Source organism: Sylvia atricapilla, chromosome 14 (assembly GCF_009819655.1).
Source record: "Sylvia atricapilla isolate bSylAtr1 chromosome 14, bSylAtr1.pri, whole genome shotgun sequence".
In the NCBI taxonomy this organism is placed as follows: domain Eukaryota; kingdom Metazoa; phylum Chordata; class Aves; order Passeriformes; family Sylviidae; genus Sylvia; species Sylvia atricapilla.
Window position 1 is genome coordinate 3868708 of NC_089153.1, and position 26678 is coordinate 3895385.

Below are 26678 nucleotides of genomic sequence, written 5' to 3' on the forward strand. Positions count from 1 at the left end.
CAGTAAAACACTATTACCTTTCATATGATGGCACCTGGAGATGTCAGAGAGAAAGGGTCAGGGCAAGTAAGACTGATTTGTAACACTTTATTGAACAGCAGAAAATGCAGCTTTTGTTCATCGTGCTGCTGGATGTGAGGTCAATTTGTACATGTGTAAATAAACTTCTGCATGTTTTCCACATAACAGCTGCTGTTCTGAAAACAACTCAGGCAGTGGTGTCACAGCCACAGACATCACCCGGGGAAATCGAGGATACAGAGCAGTGTGCTGGGAGCAGCAGAGGATCTGAGGGCTGTAAATCCAGCTACAGCCACACGGTGAATTGTCAGTGGCTGTTTTGTGCTGAGCCATCTGTTGCCTTGGCTACACTGCCAGCGAGGGTTTAAGGATCTCTGGAATGTGTCTGTGCGAGCTCCAGGAAACCAGAACTCTGCTCTTTGGAAAGGACAGACCCTGAGCTGCATTGCACAGGGAGAGTTGCAGTTGGCCTTCACACACATGTCACTGCCCAGGAACAAGCTTTGTCCCCAGGGAACTCCCAGCTCCCTTTGACAAGGGAGCTACCAGCTTTGACCTACAGCCAGAGGTTTCTGTTCCAGATGCCAGTGGACACATTCTGCAGCGTTTTCCTCAAATGTTATTCCTGTATCTGTATCACAAGTAACTTATAAGGGCCCATGGGGGATGTTGTTTATATTCTCTGTCAGTGCCTTTCTTTAGAGTAGATGGTGCTCCAAAATATCGTATTTGTCTGTAGATATAATTATTTTCAGTTGAGAAGTGCTCTTGTAAAAATTGATCACGGATCTGATACTGAAGGTTTGAAATACTCCTCCATAGGCTGCTTTCCATCTTCCAGAACTCTGGAAATGCGCTGAAAAAACACCAAAACAGATATTCCTATGTTAAAATTGATTCAGTGCTGGATCCAGTAATATGTGTATTAATTACTTGTGCTTTTAAGCTGTAGCTAGAGAAAAAATACTTTGACCAAATCCTGCATGTTTTGAATTCATTTCTCTATTCTGCAAAACCTTAATCCTGTATTTAAACCTATCCACATGATTCTAAACATGTTATGAAGCACCTCACAACTGGATTTTTAGCTGTAGTTAGTCTTTTTTCTGCCATGTGAGAAAGAACATTCTATCCCCTGTATTTTATATGCTATGTAAGTTTAAATACAAGTGGAAGAGATGGGACTGAAAAGCTGCAACTCCTGGGTCTGAAACAAGTCTGTGATAAATTGAATGTAAGTGAAATACTGTAGAGTTCACATTAATAAGTAATTCTTGTTCCTACCAGAAAAATGTGATTATGAACACATTTAACTGAAGGTTTTCTTAAATGTTGCTATATGGTCCCTAAAGCTGTTATCCTTCCTTTTTTTTTTTTTTTTTTTTTTTTTAGAAAACCCCAAAACACTGCAGAAAGTAATGAATACAAATGAAACCAATTACCCAGGAAAAAAGAAAGCAAAGCAACAAACCCTTTGCACTGAAAGATCAGAAAAGCTGGCATGTAAAACATAACAAATATTCCAGAATACTGATGCAGTAATGCATGTTGGTAGCTGCCCACATCTGCATTAAATGCCACCATCCCACTACCTTCAAAGTAGGAAATCTTCACATTCTCTGTCCAAATAGCTGCTCTGGAGAATTTTTGGTGGTTTTTTTGTGAGTTGTTTTTTGTTTTGGTTTGGTTTGGTATTTGTGGGGCTTTTTCTTTGTGGTTGTTCGTTTGGGGGGTTTGTTTTGCTGTCAAACACTACGTTAAATGAAATACTGTTAACTTGGTGAAAATTTGAGACATCAGTGAAAAGTTCCCCGTTTCTAAGGAAGGCAGCCGCCTTTAGCAGAGTGCCGACTCCAGCGGGAGCCGGTTTCCACGTTGCTCTCATCATCTCCACGAAGCATCTCGGGCCGGTGCCGCGCTCAGCCCGCCCCGAGCCCGGCGCTCCCATCCCGGTCCATCCCGGTCCGGCCCCGCCGGGAGTCACCGCTCCCCTCCGTCCCCCGGCGGCTCTCGGCGGGCCGCCCGCGCCCTCTCGCGGGCCGGAAGCCGAGCTGCACACAGCTGTGTCCCTGCATCCTTCCTGTCCTCCATCCCTGCGTCCCTGCATCCTTCCATCTCTGCATCCCTTCATCTTTCCAGCATCCATCCATCCCTGCAACCCTGCGTCCCTCCATTCCCTCATCCCTGCATCTTTCCATCCCTCCATCCCTGCATCCCTCCATCTCTGCAACCCTGCGTCCCTCCATTCCCTCATCCCTGCATCTTTCCATCCCTGCATCCCTCCATCTCTGCAACCCTGCATCCCTCTATTCCTGCATCCCTGTGCCCCTGCACCCCTGCATCCCTCCATTCCTTCATCCCTCTATCCCTCCATCCCTGCATCCCTCCATTCCTTCATCCTTCTATCCCTGCCTCCCTGCATCTTTCCATCCCTCCATTCTTCCACCCCTGCACTCTTGCATCCCTCATCCTTCCAGGCTTCCATCGCTGCATCCCTGAATCCTGCACCCCTCCATCCTTCTATCCCTGCACCCTCCATCCTTGCACCCTGCATCCCTCCATCCTTCCAGCCCTCCATCCCAGAATTCCTCCCACTGGAAGTGTGGCCAGAGCCAGTTTTGCTTTCGCATTGAGCTCCCACCCCACCCTCTGATAAAACATCAAGAAAAAAGAGCAGAGTTTGACCTACAAACCTATTTGTCTCAAAAATACTAAATTTTCATAGCACAGATTTTTTTAACATGTAACCCTTCCTTTTTCCCCCCCACAAACACTCAGGACCTACCATTGTTCTAAGTAACTGGTTCACTCTCTTCTTTTTGGAGGTTTTCTTGTCACCATCTGAGGTGGAAGGAAGCACTGGCTGGCTCAGCCTGTGTGAGGCAATTGTTTCATCGGGTGCCACAGTGCTGACAGACAGAGTTAATCCTTAGGATGGAAACAATATCAGTTACACAAACCAAAACAAAACCGAAAAAGGAGAGTCAGACTGTAAGACAAAGCAGAATTCAAAATTGTGAACTACTGCAATGACTAGAAAAATTTGAGACATTTTTAATCTAACCATAAACTTAGAATAAAAAACTTAAATAATAGGGAAACAATAAACTTCATTACATTGAAACTGAAGAGTGAAAAAAAGGAACCAATCTGGCCAAGGAATTAAAAATAGATAAACACATGACAAAGAAGTGGGCCATGGCAGTCTGTTGTGTTGTGTAAACATCTGTCACAGGCATCTGGAAAGAGAAGGGCAGTGAGAGGGACAGATGAAATGCAGGCTAAGAACTGGGATGTCCCATGGAACAAGGGATAAGAGAGTGAAACTGGGCCTGTTTTCTCTATGTGCCCCAGCCTGGAGATGAGCCCCTTTAGTCCCACTTTCACACAACCACCCATCTGTCTGGGGGCAGCTGTTATCTTGCTTTCCCTGCCTCCCATGGGGAGTCTATGGGATCCCTCTCTGGTTTCAAAAGCAGAAGCTGAACTCCTGTGATGGGGCAGCCTTTGGGGATATTCATTCCCCACAGCACAGAGCATTTCTCCCTGTTTCACACGCTGCCCTTGGCTGTGAGCCCTTGTTCCTGCTCCTGAGACCCTGCTCAGCTGGGTCTGAATAAACCTTGCCTCTTTCTGGGCAGCAGGAATGCTCACACTGTACAAGGACGTGAAATTCGGAGCTCCAGGAGTAACAGTTTTAGAATTTGCATTTTGGCACGAGGTGCTGTGGTGTTACCAAGCATTTGGAGCAGTCCAGCCTCACGTGCACAGTACACTCTTCAATTATAATTTTTGTCCCAGTGGATTTCACAAGGGTGGAGAGAGCTGCCAGCCCTGCTTGGAGCAAACCCTTCATTGCTGTTTTCTTAACATCCTAATAAAGTTCAGAATTCTCACCCTGATGTAAGCACCTTACCTGGGATAGTTGGCATAGAACGACTGACAGTGCTCATCTGCTTGAGGACAGAGGTTTTCTGAGGTGCCACCACATGTTCTGAGAGGTTGGTGTCACTCATGAACTCATATTTCCTTGACAGCTGTTAAATAAAAAAGCCCCAACATTAATGATGAACTGAGACTTTGGTTTATGTAGCATATTATGTAAAATCTAAAAACATGCAACCATTTTGCAGATAATTTATAGTTAGACAAAAACTTTTCATTCTACATAGAAATAAAGATTTCTAAAAAAGTTACAGAAGCAATCTGAAATCTCAATTCCTGACCTATTTTTGGCATAATACCATAAGACGACTCTGGGTGTGATCTGCAAAGTAAAATGAAGTTTTGAAAACATTTTTCCCTATTGCATTAACATGCCCAGCTTGGTTGCCGCAAAGCCTTGTCGCTGCTTTTTTGAAGCAGAAGAAAATCCTCTAAACTCAATACACAGTGGGATCCCCACAGTTTGATGGATGTGTTATCTAATTTCATCAAAAGCCAAAGGTGATACTTGGTTTTGTATATCAGTGCTTCCCAAAGCATAACTGTGCTTTATCTCTCTTTTGCATAAGGACAGGCAGTGTAAGAAAGTCATAATCACCCATGAGTTCCTCTGTGCTTCCCCAACCAGTCTTGGCTTTCTACTCTATTCATTTTACCTTTGATGAGTCCTTCAAGCATTTTTGATCAAATTATTTATGCCCCCTCCATGTAATTTGACAATCTGTTACTGCCTGGCTTTTTCATTTAGATGGGGCTTGTGTATCTAAAGGACTACATACTAAAATAAAATTCTCCTGAGGATTAAAGTCTCTATAGAAAAAGGCCCAGTGTAAGTTCCATAAGTCACTGTAAAGATCCAGCAGCCCTCGGATGATCTATGGAGTGAGAGATGCCAGTGCTTCCAAACTTCAGTGTGGCACCATTTAAGGAGCACTGTTTGCAATCTTGCACTTTGCTAACAGCTGCATGTTCCATAACAAGGTACAAAACGTACAGGGCTCATCACTTCTGAAATAGCCCTGACTGCGAGGAGCTGCCATGAAATGTCAGCACAGTCAATTGCCTCTCCACAGGAAAGCAGCTTAACCCTCCCCACACAGTGCTCCTCTCTGAGCTAACCAGGCTTCGGGATCTGCAGCCTCCCAGCTCTGTTATCTGTCACCAGAAGCCAGGAGAGATGATCTGATTTTCTCACTGATTTGTTTCATCCACAGCATCTTGCCTGTTTCACTCATGGCAGGGCAGATCATCTCTGCATCCTGCATCCTTCCCTTTATGACAGCTGGAGTTCTCTGGGATGTATTTTTCTTTTTCTAAGGGAAGGAGTAACGTCCTCTTTTCCATGGATTATAAAACACTACTCTAAATCAGTAACATACACATTTCATGTCAGTGATAGAAATATCAGCTGCTGCCTTCTCATCAGCAAACACCACACTGCTTCTTTTTGTTCTTTTTTTGGACCTTCTCATCTTGACTTCAGGATGAGGATTATTTTGCGGAGCAATCTCCTCTGATTCTGCTTTTCCTTGCTTTGGCAGCACTGCTTCCAGATCAAAGCTGCAGGAGCAAAAGAAAGAGAGTACAAGTTGCCGAGTGATATTTTAAAAGCTGCCGGAATTCTGATGTCATTTCCCCATGAAATATAAATGCAGGTCATTCTTTCCTTCTACTTTCCAGGCAGCCCAAACTGCTGGCAAAAAGGATCTGATGTGCTTCAGCAGCTGGCAACTGGAGACACAAATCAGATGCCTTCAGACAGTGTGACACCATCTTGAAATGTCGTGGAGAATGTTAAAAATTAACGAAATATTAAAATGAGCTCAAATCCTTGTTTAAAGATTTGTGCATCAGCTTAAGAACTCCTAAAGGAAATAGGGTAGAGCTCACATGGCAAGTTGATGTGTGGTGATGTCTTGCTGAAAGCAAGACTTGCTATTCTGGCTGTAGAAGAACCAAAGTGGAACAGAGCATTGCTATCTATTGCCATGTTTTAAATGCATTCTCCTCTTTATTTCACCATATTGGACAAGAATGCACATACCCAGAGATCAGCACCCCTTCCACCTTCTCTCTTTCTCTAAATTTTACAGTTTAAAAATTGGGCTACTTTTCCTTAAAAAAAAACCCCAAACCCCATGAAATTGGTGCTGGCTGTACTCCCTTCTCAACCTTCGGAACATGGGACTAAACTGATGTTACAACATAAAAATTGATAAATCAAGAAGTGTGGTGACTGTTGACCTGTGCTTCCTACAAACAAATTGGCATCCTAAGAGCTAAAAGCAGGAGCAGGATGCCATTTCTTCAGTGGGTTTGTCTGGTCCTGTCAGAGGAGGATTCCTGTTGTACTGCAGCACACAAATGATGTTTGTCTGCTCCACGCTTCTGGAGGGGACCCTGGAGGGCAGCAGGAGCAGCCTCAGGAATCTCTCAGAAGGACAAGGGATGTCTGAAGAACCGACCCTTCCACATTAACCACTGGACTTTTTCAAAGTGAACTACCCAAAAAGGGAGATCAGATGTTTAAAAAAATAATCAAACACTGCTCAGTAAGTTCAGTTTTATATGTACCTTGCTTGCTAAGAAGTTCTGTGTGCCTGAAAGATAATTTATAAAGAGAACAATTTGTGGATGAAAAAACTGTACCTATAATTGTTCTCTCAAACTTAAAAATGTTTTTGTTTTCCAGTATTGCAGTTAAAACATATTAGGCAAAGAATTTTACATTACAACAGACTTTACCAAAGTCTTCCACCTCCTTTTCAAGTTTGTAAAGGTTGTTCCTTTGCTATTTACATTTTACGAACAAAAAGATGTTCATTAAGTTAAAAGCTGTATAAAAAGAAACTTGTAAAAAATCCCAGATCTTGGTAAAATTTTTAAAACGTTATTTTGTTTTAAAAATACTTATTTTCTGAAAATGAAATGCCACTTCCCCCCCCCCTCCCCCCCCCCCAATGAGAGTTGAACACATTTTGTCTGTTAAGATTGAAACTCTGTAGTGTTCAGCCTGGAAGAAGTAGATAGCTACAGTTAAAAATAATGTTGGCATAGTCTGAAAAGGCTGCTGGTGGTCGTCATTCCTTTTTAAAAATCATTTTGTTTCATTTCATAAAACTGATTAAAAACCAGGCCTGAAGAAGGATTGTATTTCTGACCAACCTTTCTGAAGCAAGCTTCTTGGGAGTGCTGCAGTCTGAACTGATGGAGCACATGGAGATGAAGGATAACTGGCGGTAGGATTTCAGCATCGACCTTGGCCGCCCGACCCTCTTGTCATCAAACTCTGGCTGCAGGATGGAAGAGAGAAACGTCCTGTCAAACAACTCTGCAGCTTCAATTCCTCCTCACACCACTCCTGGAAGGCTGTGCAGGTGTTTAACACTTGGCATAAAGAAGTTGTCTGCTCCCATTAATTACTGTGATTTATCCTGTCTGGATGAAATCTTACTCTTCAGACCTCCCAAACTCAATTCACAAAGTACATTCTCTGCAAAAATTTAAATAGGTTGGGTTTTTAAAGTGCTGGTCCCAAGAGTGCAGGGGGTGGTTCATGCAAGAGGCAAGATTTCTGATTACAGCCTCTGTTATTATTATTGCAATTATTATTGCAATTATTGCAATTACATGATTTCAAGTCAATTATTGCAATTACAGCCTCTGTTATTGCAAAATAAAATACATATTCAGATAGATATATAGAATTTTCATCCTTCAGGTGTGTAATACAGCACATATCCAAAATTTAAGTTAGAAACTTGCTACTTTTCCCTGTATAACAAAAGAAATAAATCCTAATATAAAATCACCAATGCTGAAAGCAACAATAAAAAATAATTTACAAAGTAACTGTCATTTAATCACAAAAACCAGGCAATGTCATTCTTGCTAGCCTGCACAACTCAGATAGAATATTTTATTCAAGAATTGTCTGGGGAGTTTGTGTTCAGAAGCTATCCTTCAATTCCCAGATATTTCAGTTTGTTCTCAACTAATATTTATAGTATTATACACATGACAGGTTTTACTTCACAACACAGCTGGAAGTGGCCGGCACAGGGAGACATCAATTGGAGATCAAAGCTCTAAACCACTAAGAAAAATTACAAAGAGAACAAACATAAGAACTTGCTTTTACTTCCTCAATAAGGCTTGCAATTTTAAGTTGTAATAAAATATACTCAAAATCTTCCAGAAGGAGGAATATTTGATGTGGCAGAGAATTGGATCAGCTCTTGGATGAGAAAACTCAGATCCTACTACCTTTAGATCACAAGAAAACCCATAAGCAAGAAAAAAAATAGCATGTTTTTGTTTAGAAGAAGATGTGTATTAAATAAAGAGAAATGAGAGTAGAGGTCAAAAGGAGAGTAATACCAATTCTCTGGCTCCATACTGTTTTTCCACTTTAACTTTTAAGTGCTTGAAACATTCCTCCATCCGGTCATGGAAAGGACGAAGATTCTCAGAAACTCTTCTTTCATGAATTCTAATTCCAGCCCCAAGGAAAGGTATCTTAGGAGAAACAAAAAACAAACAAACAAACAAACAAACAAACAAAAACCCACACACACACAAAAAAAAAAAAAAAAAAAAAAAAGGTGAGACTTTTCAAATGGGTCCAACAACCTCTCTGGCTCTGCTTGAATTATCTGGGAAATCAACTGCAAAACTCTTCCTGTGACTGGGAGGTGGATTTCCCCATTGATCTCAGCTTGGAGCAGCAAATACAAGATGGAAATAGCTCATGAAAAATGGGTTTCCCCAGTAAATCTCTGAAAAATGTTGGCTGCCTCACAGAGGCTGTTTCCTCTCTTCTGTGTATTTTAATGTTATGAGATTTGTGCTAAATACTTTTAGCTCCCCTTCTGTTGCTAACCTTTTCTAACTGCTTTACTCCAGCTTTAAAACTTTTGCATTGATATCTGGGATTTTTTGTAAAATCCACTTAGATTCCATGCTTCTTTTTTGTGTTCTGACTCAGTAAATACTGTGGACAGTGGTCCACCCATCACATTGATCATATTTTATGGAAGTGCAATTGCAATATAACTTGTAGAATCATGGTATTATTGACCATCTGTTACTGAGAGATCTGTTTGTCCTCCTTAGAGGGATTTGCAGGGATAGGTAGAAATTAGCCCTTATTTCCTATTGCCAGATGACATTGTGGTCAGTCCATCCCACTGAATGCACTGAGTGATGCTGATGGCCAGAAAACAACACCACACAGAGCTGTGGTGGGCAACACAGGAGAAAGTGTAAAGGCACAATTCAATAACCAAACTGGGATGAGTCAAAATGAAACAGGAAGAAACTTTCAAAAACATTAAGAAAACAGTACAAACAATTCCATTAAAACTATTTTGAAGATTCATTTCAAGGCTGAGAGAGGAATAAACAGTGAATTTTTGCTGTTTCTCATCTATGAAGGAAAGAGAGAACCATAGAATCATGGAATAGTCTGGGTTGGAAGGGACCTTTAAAAGTCTTCCAGTCCAACCCCGTGCCATAGACAGGGCCACCTTCAATTCCATCAGGCTGCTCAGAGCCAACCTGACCTTGGATATTTCCAGGGATGTTTTTAGTAAGTACAAAGGATGAGGCATGGAACATGAGGAGAAACACCTTGAGCCATTCATTTCTGATAGTAAAATCCCAGATGAACTCTCATGATTTCCTACTCTCTCTCTATCTATCTATTGATAGCAATGATTTCTATTTTGGACTGGTTAATGGAAATAGAATGGATAATTTCTCAGGTCATGTTTTTTACTGCTCCATTATCATCATTGGGTCAACAGAAAGAGACATTTTCCCTTGAATCTGAGCAAAAATAGAGTTTTTGCTCCTACCACCTTCCACAGGTGCATTTTCCTCCTTGAGGACAGAAGGGTTCTGCAGGCTGGTTGTCTTATCATATATACACTGTATATAAAATAATGAATAGTAAACTCAAGTAACCTCAGTGCTACCAGTATAGGGAGAATATTCAGTTCTCCTCTGGAGAAACAACTTAAAAATATTTCCTAATAATCTTCCATGCTATTTGCCCCACAGAAGACACATAGCAGCAATCTTGAAGGGTCCCTGAGCATGAGGATAATTCCTGAGAGCAGCAAACATTCCAGTTATGTTTCTAGTGGGAAAAAAAGTCCTCCACAAAAAAAGAAATACTCTAGGAAAGAGTTTTTTCCCAAGAGAGTTTCTGTTATTTGCCAACCCCAGAAATTCATGAAATCATTATGACCTTTGTCATGCTCTCAGGAATACAATCCAAGTTGGAAATCCTGGCCCTTTTAACCATAAATGTAGCCTGCTATATGTGGCTTTTGATAAACCATTCCAGATGATGTGTTCTACCAAATATTTTCCAGGGGTTAAAAAAAAAGTGGAAATGACACAAGCACCTCAATGCTGTGTGCTCCTGCCAGACAGAATGGAACAAAGGAACCCCTGGTGAAGCCTCAGTGGTGTCTGTCAGTGAGAAATTACCTGCCAAGCAATCAGATCTTTGAGTCTGTTCAGTTTTTCTGTATCCTCTGGATGGTGTCTGATATATTCTTCTGTAAAGAAAGCCTTAGACAAAAATAAAATAAAATAAAATAAATACAGTCCATCATTTTGACAGGTAAAGCAATCAAGCATTAATCTACACAGCCTGGATGGTGATGGCAACACTGCCCATCAAAGAGCAAAGACACATGCATGGACCTTAGCCAGATGCTGCTGGGGATAATTCTTCCCTCTATCAGCTGGGAGCTGAGGAGCATTTTGTAAAAAGATGCAGCACTTCTGACTTTGAGACCCTTATTATGAACCCAAATTATTGTTTCTTTTATTAAGTTTACAGTGAAAGTAAAAAGGCACAGATTTGGATTATCATGATTTGCATCAACTGATAACTTCAGTTATTCTGGTTTGCTTTCAAAGACAGAGGTGACCAGGAAAGGAGGATTTGAGGATCCCTTAACTGATGGAGTGATGGCTTTCCTATTCCCCATCCCCACTGCACTGCCACTTTAACAAAGGATGTAGGAGGATTATGAAATGATGCACCTGAGAATGTTCTTTGCAGTGACTCAAAAGCTCTTACCTTCTCATATTTAGCAAAGCCACCCATAACAGCTGGATCAACAATTCCATTCAGAAGCATGGAAAGTGGATTAATAGGGAGGTTCTCATCACTCTGGTACTGGTTAATCATCATCAAAATCTTTTCATTTGTCATGGACATAGTCTCAATAGCATTCTCTAAAGGACTAATTGTGCACTGCAAAGAAACAAAAGACTTCTAAGGTCCATAAATATATAAACAGGTCTTTTTGGTTTTATAAAACTCACGTATGTGAACAACAGTTTTGCAAGTCAGCAAACCCACACAGACTTGTTCAATTCGGAAACTATAAATCAGGCACAAGATATATCGATCCTGTATTGAGGAGTGGAAAGATTAAATATAAACAATACCATTTTGTATGTATAAAAAGAAGTAATTGTAGTCTTGTGTGATAATTCTGCACACTGGTTTGTACATGAGGATTCAACAGCTACAAATTGGATGAGCCCTGAGCACATTAACACTCACCTGTGATATGGAGACCACCTCAAACCAGCGCAGGATTCCTGGAAGTTTGTAGGCGGTGACAAATGATGTCCTCTCAATCCACATAGACTATCAAAAAACATAGCAGGAGAAAATGATACTTCAGGATTGAAACTTCAATCTTTTCTGCCTTCTGAGGTGTCAGAGTGAGATGGTTGTAGATGGAAAACATATGCATATTTTTGCATAAAAAGACACTGCAAACTAAATCTAGCACAGCAACTTGAACAAATAATTTTCCTGATTTCAGATTAGGTCATCTTCAGGCACAAAGCAGGGAAAAAAGAAAATTACCCTTGAATCTTTTAGTCTGTATTCCTATCTTTGCCGTTACAGATGGAATGGCTGTCATTGAACAACCCACTCTCACCTCTACTCAGATTATATTTCCTCTCTCCACATTCAAGAGGTATTTCTGCAATTAAAAGCTGTAATAGCCCTGGAACAACTTGCCAGCATTCTGACCTTGTTTTTGGTCCTCTCATTTTTCTTTTCTGAACAAGACTGGCTGTTGGCATTTCAGAATAGTTTGGAACAGCCACTGTTTCATTTATCCTGCTGCTCCCTGTTTCACTATGAGGTCACCAAAACTGCCACTACTGTTAAATACCCTAAGAGGTGAATGAAGACATTCCAGTTGTCCCAGTTTCCCCCTCTCTGAAGAAAATAGGCATCTTATCTATTGCTCTCAGCAATGAGAGCATCAACAAGTTCCTATAAAACCATTTCAAGTTATATTCATAAATGGGCCCTGAACTCTCTAGTTTGCAAAGGAAGCCAAGGTGCACCCTGAGTCTTGACAAAAAATTCTGGGATGTCAGGGTAGAGTTTGTGTCTGAAGTGTTGATTTAACAGCAGGTAGGAAGCTCTTACATGAAAGTGTTGACTCTGCTAATCAGCACACACATAACAGGAATTGTACAGTTTGGAAAGAAATGGCTTTTCCCAGCAGTATGCCAAGAGCACAGCTTTAGCCATAAGGCTTGGATGGGATGCTTTTCAAAACAAACCATAAAATACCAGATACCTGTAAAATGAAAGTACATACACCACATTTTTATGCTTAACACTGAGAAGTAATTCGTGGTGGGGTAGATTTCTTAGAATATTTGAAGAGTGAAGGCCATTCCTCAGCATTCCACCATTAGGCATGGGAGTAGGAGTGACACAGTCAGTTCTCTCATGGGGTGAGATCCCACAGGACTCAGGAAAGCAGACAACACTCACCTCATTTCCAGGCTGGCAGCTGATGGAAGTGTTGCAAACTACAAGCAGCAAAGCAAATGATATTTATTTACATGTCACCTTGTTTCCTAGTGGAAACCTGCACCAGAAAAAGTTGCTGCTGAACATGTTTAATTGCATAATGTTTACCTGCAACTGGAACTGTGATGTACAGTTAAGTACACAGGAGTCATGATGAAATAGAGAAGCCTGGCATTTGGCATTTTTGAACCAGATGTTAAAGCTAAGGTGTCTATAATGAGTGATCTGGGCCTAAGAAAGGAGCTAGGATCAAAATTCAGTCACAGTTACCAGAACTACATCCATCATCTTGTCATTAATTTACTTACAGCAAATTCATTTTCAGGGTCAACAGATCCTTTTCTCACTGGTCTCGAATAGTGGAACCGCTGCACGTTGTTTGACTTATAAAAGCTGAAAGATTTTAAGGTGACTATTGTAAAATACAGAAACCAGAAATTAATGGATCTTGTTATCACCGAGAAATATTTCATTTTGAGTAGCTGAGTTTTTAATTAAAAGTAAATTTACTGCTCAGAAAAAAAAGGACTTTAGTGGAAAATCAGATGGCAACTACTTTATCTATAAATCAGAGTCACAACACAGTATTTTACAAGTATTAAGCTTCAACTTGTGACTGGATGTATTTCCCAGGTATAAAAATTCCAGAACATCCAGATTAATGCTCAAATCTACAGGAGGACTAGAAGAGATGTTTCCTCTCGTATCTTGCTGTGGCATGTGCCCTACTTCCCAGCTTGATCCTGGTTTATGAAAGGAGTCTCATTTTCATTCAAAAGAACTGACTGAGCAGAGCAACTTCTTTGACCTGGAGTGGAACACGGCACATGACAAAGCAGTTTAATCTTGTCCAACAATCCTGCTCACAGTGCTGGACAACAGTCAACAAATTAAACAGCTGAAGTCATTAATAATGATTTCTTGAGACAGATAATAATATATAAGTAAGTGGTCGTAGAGGGTACACAGATGGAAAGGATCCTTTGCAAATTTATGTTGTGGTCTGTTCTCCATCGTTGTGAGATCTTTCCACTAAACTTGCAAACACTTGGCTTTTAGCACTGGGGGTTGCAGAGTTTTGGTTAAGCATTTTGCTGTCCACAAGAAAATCTCTGCTTTGGGTTTTCACTATTTGTTTTAAAAACGAATTAAATTTAAACCCTTCTTAAGTAAAAGCTAATTTTGCAGAAAGACAAAAAAAATCTCAGGAATCTCTCCCAGTAAAACTGAACTATGTTTTGAAAGCCCAGAAAAACAAATAGAGAAGCTCCAGACATCTGAGTTAAGCAAACCACGGTATGTTAGTTCATAGGAAACCATGATTTCTGATCCAAACTGCAAAGATTTTCTTCATCAGTAAAGCAAAGTAACTGGAAAATACTGCCCCAATGAGTCAAATCCCTTTATGCAGTTCCAGCTGAAAGGACAGATACTTTGAAGCTCTTTGATGGAATAAATGCACTGCCATCATGTAAGGTAAAGAACAATTAAATGACCAATAAAGTAAATTCATAAGAGTAAATCTTTAGGCCCAGATGTGTTCAGCAGTTTGGTTGAATTCTGCAGCTGAGACAAACCATTACAAAATCTCCCCTATGGGCAGAGATTGTATTTTACATGGAACACTTTGCTACATAAACCAAAGCAGCTTGAAGTGTGGTTGGCTCTACGCCAAAATCTGGTCCAACAGGACCACATTTATAACCTACCTTTCAGTTACTGATTTTAAAATGAATCAAGTTGAAATTAGAACCATTTTTTTTTTTTTTGTGGCTTTTTGGGTTTGGTTGTTTTTTGGTCTGTGTTTGTTTATTTTAAAATCCTGTCACACAAGACCTGTGCTCGGATCTGTTTTATTTACTTTGGTGTTATGTGGAGACTTATTTTTCCACTCTGAGTCAGTTGCTACTTCAGTAAAGATTCCATGGAGAGGGCTGCAGACCAAAGGCACAACTGGTTTGGCAGCAGCTCTTGGCCAGTGTGTTCTCAAAATACTTGGTCAATTCACCTCCTTTACTCCTTTACAGAACCCATACTCCACAGCACCAGCAGAAACCATTTTGCCACCGTTGTTCTGCACTGGACCAGACAAGATACAACAAGATTCTGTCATTCAAAAGCCTTCATTCAACCACTCTCACACTGCAGTGACCTCCAAGAGCCCTCTCTCCATCACTTGTCTGAGAAGCTGTGTTGAAAACTCAATAACTTCGACCCAAAGCACGGATTCCACTCCCTGCCCTGAATCCATGAGTTATTCCTGCAGTGGTGGATGGGTACAGGCTCCTACATGGAATTCGTGGGGAATATCCAGGAGAGATTGGATGGAGCTCTGAGCAATGTGTCTGTCTGGGGGCTGGACTGGGTGGCCTGTGAAGGTGCCTTCCCTCACAAAATGTTCCTTGATTCTATGAATATATAAAATAAAGACAACAAAAACTCCAAGGTTCATTAGCAAATGAATGAATGAATTCACAAAATAATGGTTGTCAGTTTAGGAATGTGGACCGATTTTCATTGTACTATCTACTACAGAAATTCACTTACTTTATGATTTGATCAGGCACTGCCTTATTTTTGAATCTAGGCTGCTCCTCCAGGACTGGCTGCACTGTAAAACATTGGATATCTGAAATTGTAAAAGTTAAGGGCATGTTATTAACTATTAGTGTGAAATACTGTAGGCTGCAGGGGAAATAAAAAAAAAACCACATTTACTGATGAAAAATCTGAAGTGCTCAGTGTTTCATTTCTGGAATTTCCTTGGCAAAAAAGGAAAAATCTGCCAGTAGTAACCAGTGAATACATATTAATTCTGAACTGCATATTTTTATTATTTCCCAAGCTTGAATATCTGCAGCTGAATTTATCACACTGACTCATTCATTAAATTTTTAAGCTCAGGCAACTTACAAAAATAACATCAACCACATCTGATGTTAACAGTTTCACTGTGTAGCTTTAGGCATGCATAAAGTCATGATGGTTAACATTTCGTTTTGAAATCTGTAGCTGAACAGCCCTTTTACTTGAGATTTCCTTTTTCTATAGAAGTGCTGTTTTTAAAATCTGAATACTGTATTTGTAAGTAAATATATCTCATCCTTACACATTTCAGTATGTTTGAAACTCTTGCCCTCTGGTTAGATCCTCTTGCAGAAGTGCAGTGGTAGTGCCTGTCTCCTGCTCCTTGCAAAAGACGAGCAAATTCTACCTTAAGGTCTGAAGCATGTGTTCTCCACAAAAAATTAATTAGTTAAGAGACAAGACAGACTTGGGAGAGCATGGCTTTCAAGTTTAATGTATTATTTTAGACAAGACACTATAATACTGCCACTTCAGTCCCTACAGTGTGAAAAGGAAGTGTTCTCTTTCTCCTCCAGAAGGTTCCACCAGAATAGGCTCAAGAGAGTGTGTGAAGTGTTACAACATTACCTTGAAAATTAATAAAGGGAAATCAGCATGCAAAAACAAATATCTGATACAACGAGGTGATCTCATATCTGCTCAGTCAGTAATGACTCAAATCAGAAGAAAAAGATAATCAGAGTTATTCTAATCACGAAAAATTGAGGCAATTCAAAAACTGGTTAACAATGTTTATAAGTTAATTTTTCTAAGAAAATTTCTGAGGGACTTGGGACATGTTTAGGTCACCAGAAAATGGAGGTGATGCCAAAGTGTGGTGCCAGTCAGAGCAGTGCTCAAGGAGGACATGAATTTAATATCAAGACACTACAGCTATGAATATGAGGTAACAAAAAAAAAATAAATTGCTGCTTTAATCTGGGTGTCTTCAAGTGTGTGACACTGGTTTTTGCCATTTGAAGAAAATAAAGCTAAACCATGTATGAACTAGGAGGAATTTTCTTCCCTGAAGGGCTGTCAAGCTCTAGCACAGGCTGCCCAGGGAAGAGGTTGAGTCACCATCCCTGGAGGGATTTAAACGACATGTAGACGTGGCACTTGGGAACATGGGTGAACAAGGCTTGTGGTTGGACCCAACCTTAAAGGTTTTTTCCAACCTAAATGTTTCTATGATGAATGAAAGAGACAGACTCCTCAGAACTGCCAGAAAAGCCAGAGCTCTCTTAGGAGCAAACCAGAAAAGACACGGAGGACGTGGAAGCAAAACTGCAAACTGAGCTGCCACGTCAGGAAACTCTCAACCTTTTCGGCAAATTATTGTTTCACACAGATAAACTCATGCTAAGGACAGGTTTCCCAACCCTCCTTCCCTCTGCAATCTCCCACGTGCCCAAGGATACATTGACCAGGAGAATTTTTCACGTCCTCTCCAGGGGCTGCAGTTGTGTTCATCTTCTCAGCACTGGGGAACTGGCTCATCAGCTGGGCCTGGAAATCCTCTCTCCTCTCATACTCCTTGCCACGGTAGATGAACACTTTGTTCTGCAGGGAAGGAGGAGTTACTGCCTGGGCTGGCTGGTGCTGAGGCAGAAGCTGCACTTTCAGGGTGGTTGACACAAAGACACAGCAGAGTCCAGATTTGGGAATTGCTGCTTCTCTTTTCTGAGTATTAATCTGCTCTGAAGCCAAACACCATTTTGACCAGGGGCTGGAAAGCAGCACTGATCCTCCAAAGATTCTAGACTTAAAGCTTTAGTATTCAGAAATAATAACACCAGCCTATCATTTCACTGTTTTCCCAATGTTTTCAAGGCAGTTTTGGCCTTTTAAATTGGGAAGCAGGGCCTCTCATTCCTTTCCAAGTGTGATGAAAGCCTCCATATTATTGCTGTATGTATGAGAAGGTTTTAGCAGTAAGAAACATCAAATATTTAGGTTATTTTTATGCTCTGAACTCATGCACCACTGTGGTTCCAACAATGACCTTTTAAAAAACTGCAGTACAATCCAGTTGGGCAGCACTTCCCAAACTCATCAGGTTTCTCTGAAAAACCAGACCCCTTGGAGTCTGGATTTTTCCTCATGGTAGTCAAAACCAGAGGAAAGTAAAGAAAAGAGAGTAGATTCTGCATATTTGAATAAAACCAATCCAAACCTACCATAATTGCCCTAAAGTAGGAATTGTTGCTGTCCAGGAACATTCTTAGAGCAGTACAAGGCAGTTGGTATGAACAGGTCAGCTCAAAGCAAGTTAGAGTCAAAAAGGGAATCTGGACATTAATCATGACGAAAACAAGAAAACAAAAGAAGAATGAAAATAGATGAAAAGTAAGAATTAATCAAGTTTACCCTTAGGAATGTTGGGAATCCTTGGCCATAATATCCAACAGCAAAATAGTCTGGTTTAGGCCTCAGAATTTTCATGATGTTTTCATAGAACTTTGCTTGCTGGATCTGAAAGCAAAACCAACAGTAATTTGTGTTTAGGGGTTTCATCTCTGCATTTTTAACCTCTACTACACATGCAAGAGCTATCAGCTATCAGCTGATGAGCTCCAGCAATAATCAGCTCTCACACAGGGTGCTGCAGGGGAACATTAAACACTGTTTACATTTATACACAAATATAAAGTGAAATGGGTACGGCTTCAGCTTTAATATTTAACCTCAGAATTGGGCTTACCCTTAACTTAGGAGCAAAGCAAACACCAAAGTCATCCCTGGCCACTGATAACATTGATGAAATAATACATTTGGAAAACTCCCTGCCTCAAATGTTTCCTGAGGTTTGGGATCAAATCCAATTCTACTGTGGCCTCGTATTAGGGGCACAAACCATATAAAGGGCTTAGAACAAGTTCTTCCATAAAATACCAAGTGTCATTTAGATGTTATGTCTGTGAGAACACAGCACTGCAACTTAAACTGGCTTCAAAAATGTCTTTTAATTCGTGATAAAACAGAGCAAAAGAAGCTTTCATTATACTCAGCACCATTCAAGAACATAATGTTTTGATTCCCACAGCTTTTTTTGAGGAAGATTCAGGGATATCCATCGAATGAGCCCTAAACATTTGTTAAAAATCATACAAACATGAAATATTAGGAGTAGAAAAAATTGGGGTTCGTAGGGGGTGGGATCCTTTTTGGATTCATTAAATTTTAATGAAAACAAAAAACTGAATATTTTATTTTGCTTCAAAATTTTCCTTTTAGCCTTTGGACCTAGTCCTAATTCCTTTTGCTGTAATACTTCCACAGTCCTGATTAGGACAGAATTATTCAGGCTTGTCAAGATCCAAGCTGCTAAAATTTAAAGAAAAAATTAAGGGGAAAAGTTCATCCAGGTGTTCTTTCTACCCTAGGGCAGTACAGAGGCTTCAAAACGTGGCCTTTAAATTTCCCTAGGTGAGAACATGTTTATTTCATCTACAGACAGTTTAAAATACCTCAATAAACAGATGTTCATGCAACTTTAACCAACAGTTATTTATGAACCTTTACTTTACCACTGGATTGCTACAGCGAAACAGGAACTCTTCAACAAATGAATTAAAAATCCATTTTAGACCACGAGCTCCTGGGCAGATCTGCTGTTTGATGGCTGAAAAGCACTAATGTCCATGACTGCAATAATTTGAAGATCTGCATAGAATCTTACCAAATTTTGACTTAGAAGTTCGTAGTCAAAAACCTCCTTTTCATATTGCTCTGCAAGCTCTTTGCATAAAGATATGGCTTCTTCCCACATCTGCAATGCAACCACACATTCAAAAAGTAAATCCAGGACCAACAAACAAGTTTTCCATGCATCAGAGTTTAAAGACAGCATAATCAATAAAAGTGCAGTTAAAATGCAGTCATTTATTAACTGCACATTTAAAGTGGAAGACTCAGGGCAATCATAAACTTTAAGGAAGGCAGATTAATGTTAAAAAATAAAAGTGTTTTATGATTCATTACAGGGAGGAATAAGTAAACCTACTTTATTAGTAGAGTAACATTTTTTAAAAAATCCTCTAACCTTTCAGATACATTAAAGAAAAAAAAAAAAAAAGAGTAAATCACTGAGGTGATAATATTCAGAACATACCCCAAGCACAGAGCAGTTTATGAGGGGACTGACACCTGCCTGTCCTGAAAACACACACCATTTAACAGAATACCCTGCAGCATCCATAATCATAGGGAGTCTTGTCTATGACAGCTCTCCCTGTCAACTAAATAACTACAAGCCTTAAATTTCCACTTGCCCAGAGTGGCAGCTTCCTCCTTTGCACACAGCTTAAGAGCTGCTGGGACAGTGAGTGTCACTGGAAGACCAGGACTGCTTTCCTCCTCTGCTGTGGGCACTTCACAAAAACGGTCTTCAAGCAGGAGCAAACTCCCTCTGGTGAGGATATTTCTCAAATTCTGTTTCCTCACCCACTCAGAGCAGAAGAGACAAGGGGGTCCCTGGGCAGAACCCTCTGCTGCAGAGAGGACACTGCCAGTCACACCTCAGGCCACGCTCACCTGCTGCCAGGGGCCCCTTGGCCACGTGTCCCTGACCTGGCAGCTGAGCCCTTGGCCCCTGGGCTGAACCTGCCTGCTGCAGGTCAGGAGCTGGGAGGGTTTGGTTCTCCTGGGACACTGGGTGGGCACTGCTGCAGTGCAGCTACTGCAGAGGCCAGCAGAAAACCTGGGAAGCTGAAACTTCCTACCCTCTGAATTATAGCAAGGGCTTCTTTTGCAAGAAGCAGGAATGAATTTCCTTCCCCCTCTGTACCTTTGGCTATGGCTGAACAAGACATAATGACTTAAAGGTCCTGTTGGTCATGGGATTCATTATCTGGCACTGCAGAGTTTCCTCCTGCTTTCTAGTCCTTTGCTTTATTTCCAGAATTCTCAGCTCTAATGCCCTTGCACTGGCAGGTAATTTTATTAACTTTTTTTTTTTATTCCTGAATGAACTAAACTGAGGCACTGAGCATCAGCCTATACCATTTTAAGTTTAGGATACAAATGCCAGTCCTCTCTCAAAAAAATATGTCTATTTTGAACCATCTGGATTTGTTTTGAGATAAGGGCCAAGTGGTTTAGAGATGGAATCTGTGTAGTCCATACTCTTTTCTTTGTAAAGGGAAGTAGATTCAACATTTTTTATTGTATTTTGTTGGTCCCTGACAGAGATGCTTGTGATGATGTGCTGAGATATTATCCTCCCTTCCCTGTGAATGGGGTCGTGTAAAGAACTTATTCCTATGGAGCAGATATGCTCTGGGAATAAGCCTCCAGGACACAATTTTTACTTGACCCACATTTCAAAGCAGCTTTTCCTCACAAATGTTTTATACAGGGCACATTCATTAAACACAACTATTCAAAGTAGCACAGCAGAGAGATTTGGAGGGGAAGAGCTCTCCAGACCTACCTTTCCTTTGTCAAAGTATTCTATGATCTTTTCATACAAATTCTCTTTCAGGTGTCTGTAGGTCTGTGAGCACTGGAACTCTGTTGACATGACTTGGGGTGCACACTGCTCATCTGACCACTGAGAATGGGAACACATCAAAAAGAATTTTCAAGTTCAGTGTTTCACATCAAAGGCCCTCCTCCCACGAGGTCTGGTCCCCTGGGCTCTTCTGAGTGTTTTCTTCCCAAATCTTTTTTACCCGTCCACAGAGAAGCTGGGAAAGGCACAGGGATTGCATCCACTGCCTCTCAGACAAGTGCTATGTGATAACCAGCACTAGACAGTATTCAAAAAATATTTAAGATGTTATACTTGCCCATTCTTGCCCCACTTACAAATTTTGTGTAAAAATCTATGTGAGAAATGAGCTCCTCTTTTCTTTTCAGTGGTATCATCTTGAACGACTTGATTTAGATTTTTTGTATTAAAATATTTCATATATGATTATCTTTGTCTATACCAGTATAGACAATATATCTCATATTGGTACAATCATAAAAAAAATCAAAAATAAGTTTAAGCAAAGTAGCACAAATTTATAGTTCTGCACTAAAGTAAATTCCATAAGAAATACCAGATTTTTGCTGAAGAACATTTAAATTTAGAATGTCCCCTTGTAATGGAAATTGATGTCACTGACCATTTTAATTGATAGCTTCCATTACACCGGTAATGAACAATAGTTACAGTGAAAGATAATTAATTACCAGCTACAAAAGAAAACCAACATAACTTAGTTATGTAATCCATATTATTTAAAATTAAAAGTTAGATGTCCCCTTGTGATAGCTGGAATGGTTTTATTTTCATAACTGTTGTGTTTAGGATAGTAAGAAATTACCAAAATGAAAACTACATTTGTACACAATGTTCTCACTGTAAAGGAAAACAATTTTTTCTACCATATTTAGTTTCAGCAATATGTGGCTTTTAATCACCTAGAGAAAATATAATTACAACAACTAATGCTAATTTTGTACAACCTACTGCAGTATTTCTAACTAGAAACTTGAATGCCCCTGTGGAAAATAACTCAGAGATTAAGACATTCACTTAAGAATATCAAATTGAAAATTGCAAAAGCTTAATTGTATATTGAGTTTAGAAAATCTAACCTTCAGGAGCCACGTATGGAGTAGAAGGGTATATGCTGCTTCTGTGTAATTCTCACAATCTAAATGAAGATCTCGCAATTTATACAAATACCTGATAGAGGAGAGAGCAAGGATTAGCCTGGAGACTGACACGACTGGAATACTGAGCATCAAAATGTCCCAGATAACAGGGAGCCCCGTGGATGCCACACTGTGACTCCCCAACGAGCTTCAAGGACACTGAGGAGGGTGGAAGCTCTGGGTGTTTGTTCTCCCTTGGCTGTGCTCTTTTTGTGTGCTGAGACTTTGTGCAGGCAAGGAGGAGAGGGAGCCGTGCTCCTGTGGTCCTCAGAGAGGAGGGATTGCTGCACTCAGGGTCTGAGAGAGCCCTCCAAGGCCAACCACCTGCAGGGCTCCTCAGGGCTCCTGCCTTCCCTGCAGCACCTCTCACTCACAGGCACACCTTCTCCATGCACACAGTGCAACCACAGCAGATACCAGGAGGAAGCAGAGAGTGGGAAACACCAGCCCAGAAAGGCAAAGTGGTCTCTGTTCCACCTGGGAGGTGTTGGGGGCAGAAGAGTTGTTCTGATCTGAATGTTCTCCTTGACCCCTATGGCAGCATTGCTGCTTCCAGCACCATCACTGCTCACCGTGGGGCTCAAGCTGCATCTACAGCAGCCAGGAGGAAAATTGCATCCCTTCCTCCAGCTCACACCAGGAGTTTTCAGACACAGGAGCTCTGACAGCAAAGCATTCCCAGCTGCCAGCCCAACAGAAAGTTTCCTCCTCAGCAATGTCCACAGAGGACATTGTTCCCCCTGGCCCCTCTGGCTCCCAGCTCCAGGGTGAGCTCTGAGTCACCTCCAGGGCTCATTTCTGCTGGGGCTCTGGCCTTTGTTCTGCAGATTTTGCAGGAGAGGACAGGCAGGAAACAGGGAGCTCTTAAAGTAGTAAGATCTGCTGCAGCCCACACACAGAACTCTTGGATACAGCAAGAGGCCATGGCACATCTGCAGGAATTTGCCATTGGAGACAGCAGAAGCCATGGCACATCTGCAGGAATTTACCTTTGGAGAAGCAGAAGCCATGGCACATCTGCAGGAATTTGCCACTGAAGACAGCAGAAGCCATGCACATCTGCAGGAATTTGCCATTGGAGAAGAAGAAGCCATGGCACATCTGCAGGAATTTGCCATTGAAGACAGCAACAGCCATGGCACATCTGCAGGAATTTGCCATTGGAAAAGCAAAAGGCCATGGCACATCTGCAGGAATTTGCCATTGAAAACAGCAGAAGCCATGGCACATCTGCAGGAATTTGCCCATGTAGCTGCAGTTCCCACAGAAAATGCCCCAGCTGCAACCCTGCCCCTGGAGTGTTGCATATTGAAGGAGACTCAGCAGACTGGGCCACTCTACAAAACCAGAATGTTTTCTCTGTCATCCTACGTGTGTGATACAGCTTCCCTCAAGCCTCAAATCTATCTGCACTTCCTTAATTTTAAAGAATAGACAGTGAATGTTGAGTGATTTGATCAATTAGAAGTTAATTCTTGTGGAAAAAAATGCTGCTGCTGAGTACATAGCACAGATTCCCAGTTGCTGAAGGCTAAGCTAAGAACAGAGTGAGAATGCAGATGAGGCCAGGGCTGCCACAGAGTCATCAGGGATGGTAAAGTAACAATAAATACAGAAATCCAAGCACAGTGATAAAACCAGAACTCACAAGACAGTATTAATTGCCCTCCACAAAAGAGATCCAATGGAATGGTTCCATACCTGATGTACATCTCCTCACGGTTAATGTTCTTGTAGAAATTCTAGGGACACAAATATTTAAAGTTACCTCCTAATGTCCTTTCATAAAATGCTATATATATATATATATATATATAGACTGAGGTTTTGTTTTCCTTGGTAGTTAGAAAGCATAGACAGCATGAAACATAGATTATTTACAGACTATCTGAAGCTTAAACCTGGAACTACTTCTTCAATTAATATCTTTATTAGTTATATGTATGGTTTTATACCTACATATACTTCTCCTAATTCATAATGGGATCATTACTGAAGGTTTTTCTATTGGAAAAGAGAAAAATACGATTATCCAAATGCATTAACAGAATAAACACATGCTCTAGCTACACTTGGTGGTGGCAGCTGGTATGTATTGAAGCTGATGTGTAGCACTGTAGTTATGAAGCATCGTGTAATTCTTCTGACGGGGCCAGTTCCAGCAATAAAGCTCATTTTTTGTCACCATAACAGGTTTGCAGAATGCAAGTTGCTAAGGCAGTGCAAAATGCATGACAAGAATGGTCTCTTGAAGAGCTGCAGAAATTTACACCACCTTGCACAGTGATTATTGAGGAACAAGGAGTGTGTGAGTGTCACACTTCAAAGGTGGCAGAGGCTCCTCCTCAGCTTTGGGGAATTTCCTGTTGGGAGAATCTCTCTGTGTGATATCCTCATTAAAAAACAGGAATAGAGACGAAGACAGAGTGGCCCAGGACAAGATCAGAGCCTCAAACCTCTTGGCACCCAACTGCAAAGGTGCCTTGCAGCTTTCCTGCCCACATTTGAAAACTGTAACTATTGAGATGCTGAAGCAGCAAGTGGGTCAGTTCCTCATCACAGCCTGGCTCTGTCAAGAACCTACAGTCCCACTAAACCTGTCAGTAGGTGCAGGCATGTGAGCAGCCAAGTTCTTTCTCTATCCACAGAACCAAAGTGGATAAAGCCTCCAAACCCAACAAAGCAAATGGGTGAATGTTGTTGGGACAGTCTTGACAGCATGACACCACAAAAGTTCAGAAGTCTTCCCTTTGTTATGGTGGCATGGTATATTATACAGATTTTAACAAACCTTGAGGGCAACTTCTAATTGGTTAACAGCTTTGTTGTCAATTATTTTATTGGTTAGTAAAAGGTAGTTTACTTTTCTATCAAATCTATTCTTGGTTTGTTTACATCTTTACCGATTCTCATGAGACAATTTGCTTGTTATTAGAGGTGCACTGATTTTTTACCCTCAGAATAGATTGTTGTGTTAAAGGAACTTCTCATTCTTAAAACAGCTTTGTATGGGACCTTACAGATTGCTTGTTAGCTGCACTTAGGAGAGATGAGAGGCCAGTTTTTTCCCTATTCCTACAGGTGAGCGTTGCTTTCAGACTTACACATGTATCCGTGCAAAGAGATAGAAAATCTCTCACCCCAGAGTTTAAATCACTACAGAACGGTGTCACCCTCTCCTGCCCCCAGGAAGGTTTAGTTTCATGGCCAATAAACAGACCCTGATCCCTCCCCAGCCCAGCAGAGAACCCACCAGCAGGTTGACGGTGCAGCTCATGCGGTTGTCCTTGCTCTCGTCGCTCATCACGGCGCGATAATCCAGCAGCCTCTCCAGGAGCCCCTTCACCAGGCCCACGAAGCTTTCCACCAGGCTGGAGATGCCAGGGTGCTGCTTGGCACACTCTGTGAGGCTGCAAACACAGAAATATTGGTATGGTTCTGATGGCAACTGCTGAATTAGGCCTAAATCAACTGCAGAAGGCACTGGAAATCCCCTCAGTGAGTTGGTAATTTAGATATTCAGAGGACAGATGGCATATAAATCAAATGGGGAAAAAAAAAAAAAAAGAAAAAAAAAGAAACATTTACTCATCCTGTCTGAAAACGACTCTGAGTGCAAGGATGTACCCACAACTTCAGGACAGAGAAATCTGTGTCTGTGCTATCACAAACTCAAGTCTCTGAAATGTCACTCTGTTGCAACAAACCTGCACCTCCCTCTCCTCACCATCAAATGCAGAAATGCTTTCCTTCCCTTTGTACTGTTACATGTGAGTAAAAGTTTAAAGGAACAAAAACTACAATTTTAGCTCAAAAAAGACATCACTAGAGTAATTTTACTTTGCAAAACAAGCAAAACCACTCAATTTTCTGCAAATTGAGAAGAGCAGCTTGAAAGGGAGTTTTATACTTTGGCATCATAAGTTTCAATTCACATTAACAAAACATTAGCATATATTGTTTCTAAAAAGTGTTGAAGTAACTTAGGAGTAAAGATTTCACTTTACTGTCAGAACATTGTTTTCAACATTTAACTGTTTTAATATTATTAAGTGATTACCTGCATCTCATTAAGGAGTATTTTCTTTGCTTAAGAGAAATTATTTCTTGCTTTGCTTTTCTTTCGTTTCCTCTACTTAACATTCTGGTTTTCCATTGGGATCCTCTCTACCAAACTGCAGTTTTTATATATAAAATATATATTTATATACACACATACATATATAATATATAGAGATATTCACATATATAATTACAGATACAAGCATTTGGTCAGGCAGAGATGCAGGTAATTTTCTCCAAGGCAGTCCTGCATTGTGTTTGTAGCTGGGAAGGTTCT

The 26678-nt window shown here is 40.8% G+C and overlaps 1 protein-coding gene across 1 annotated transcript in view; it reads right to left on the reverse strand.

Annotated features, from left to right (window-relative positions):
* DOCK2 (dedicator of cytokinesis 2) overlaps positions 1 to 26678 on the reverse strand; it is a gene marked incomplete at its 5' end in the record, with an annotated part of 150790 nt that continues 124112 nt past the window's right edge. The window contains 18 exons of the mRNA XM_066328940.1: positions 1 to 877; positions 2807 to 2949; positions 3938 to 4058; positions 5346 to 5526; positions 7132 to 7259; positions 8347 to 8484; positions 10465 to 10548; positions 11066 to 11242; positions 11558 to 11644; positions 13150 to 13234; positions 15389 to 15470; positions 17110 to 17251; positions 18059 to 18163; positions 19371 to 19460; positions 21123 to 21242; positions 22280 to 22370; positions 24041 to 24081; positions 25593 to 25749. Coding sequence (XP_066185037.1) covers positions 803 to 877; positions 2807 to 2949; positions 3938 to 4058; positions 5346 to 5526; positions 7132 to 7259; positions 8347 to 8484; positions 10465 to 10548; positions 11066 to 11242; positions 11558 to 11644; positions 13150 to 13234; positions 15389 to 15470; positions 17110 to 17251; positions 18059 to 18163; positions 19371 to 19460; positions 21123 to 21242; positions 22280 to 22370; positions 24041 to 24081; positions 25593 to 25749 — 2047 coding nt within the window. The remainder of the gene's footprint in view (positions 878 to 2806; positions 2950 to 3937; positions 4059 to 5345; positions 5527 to 7131; positions 7260 to 8346; positions 8485 to 10464; positions 10549 to 11065; positions 11243 to 11557; positions 11645 to 13149; positions 13235 to 15388; positions 15471 to 17109; positions 17252 to 18058; positions 18164 to 19370; positions 19461 to 21122; positions 21243 to 22279; positions 22371 to 24040; positions 24082 to 25592; positions 25750 to 26678) is intronic.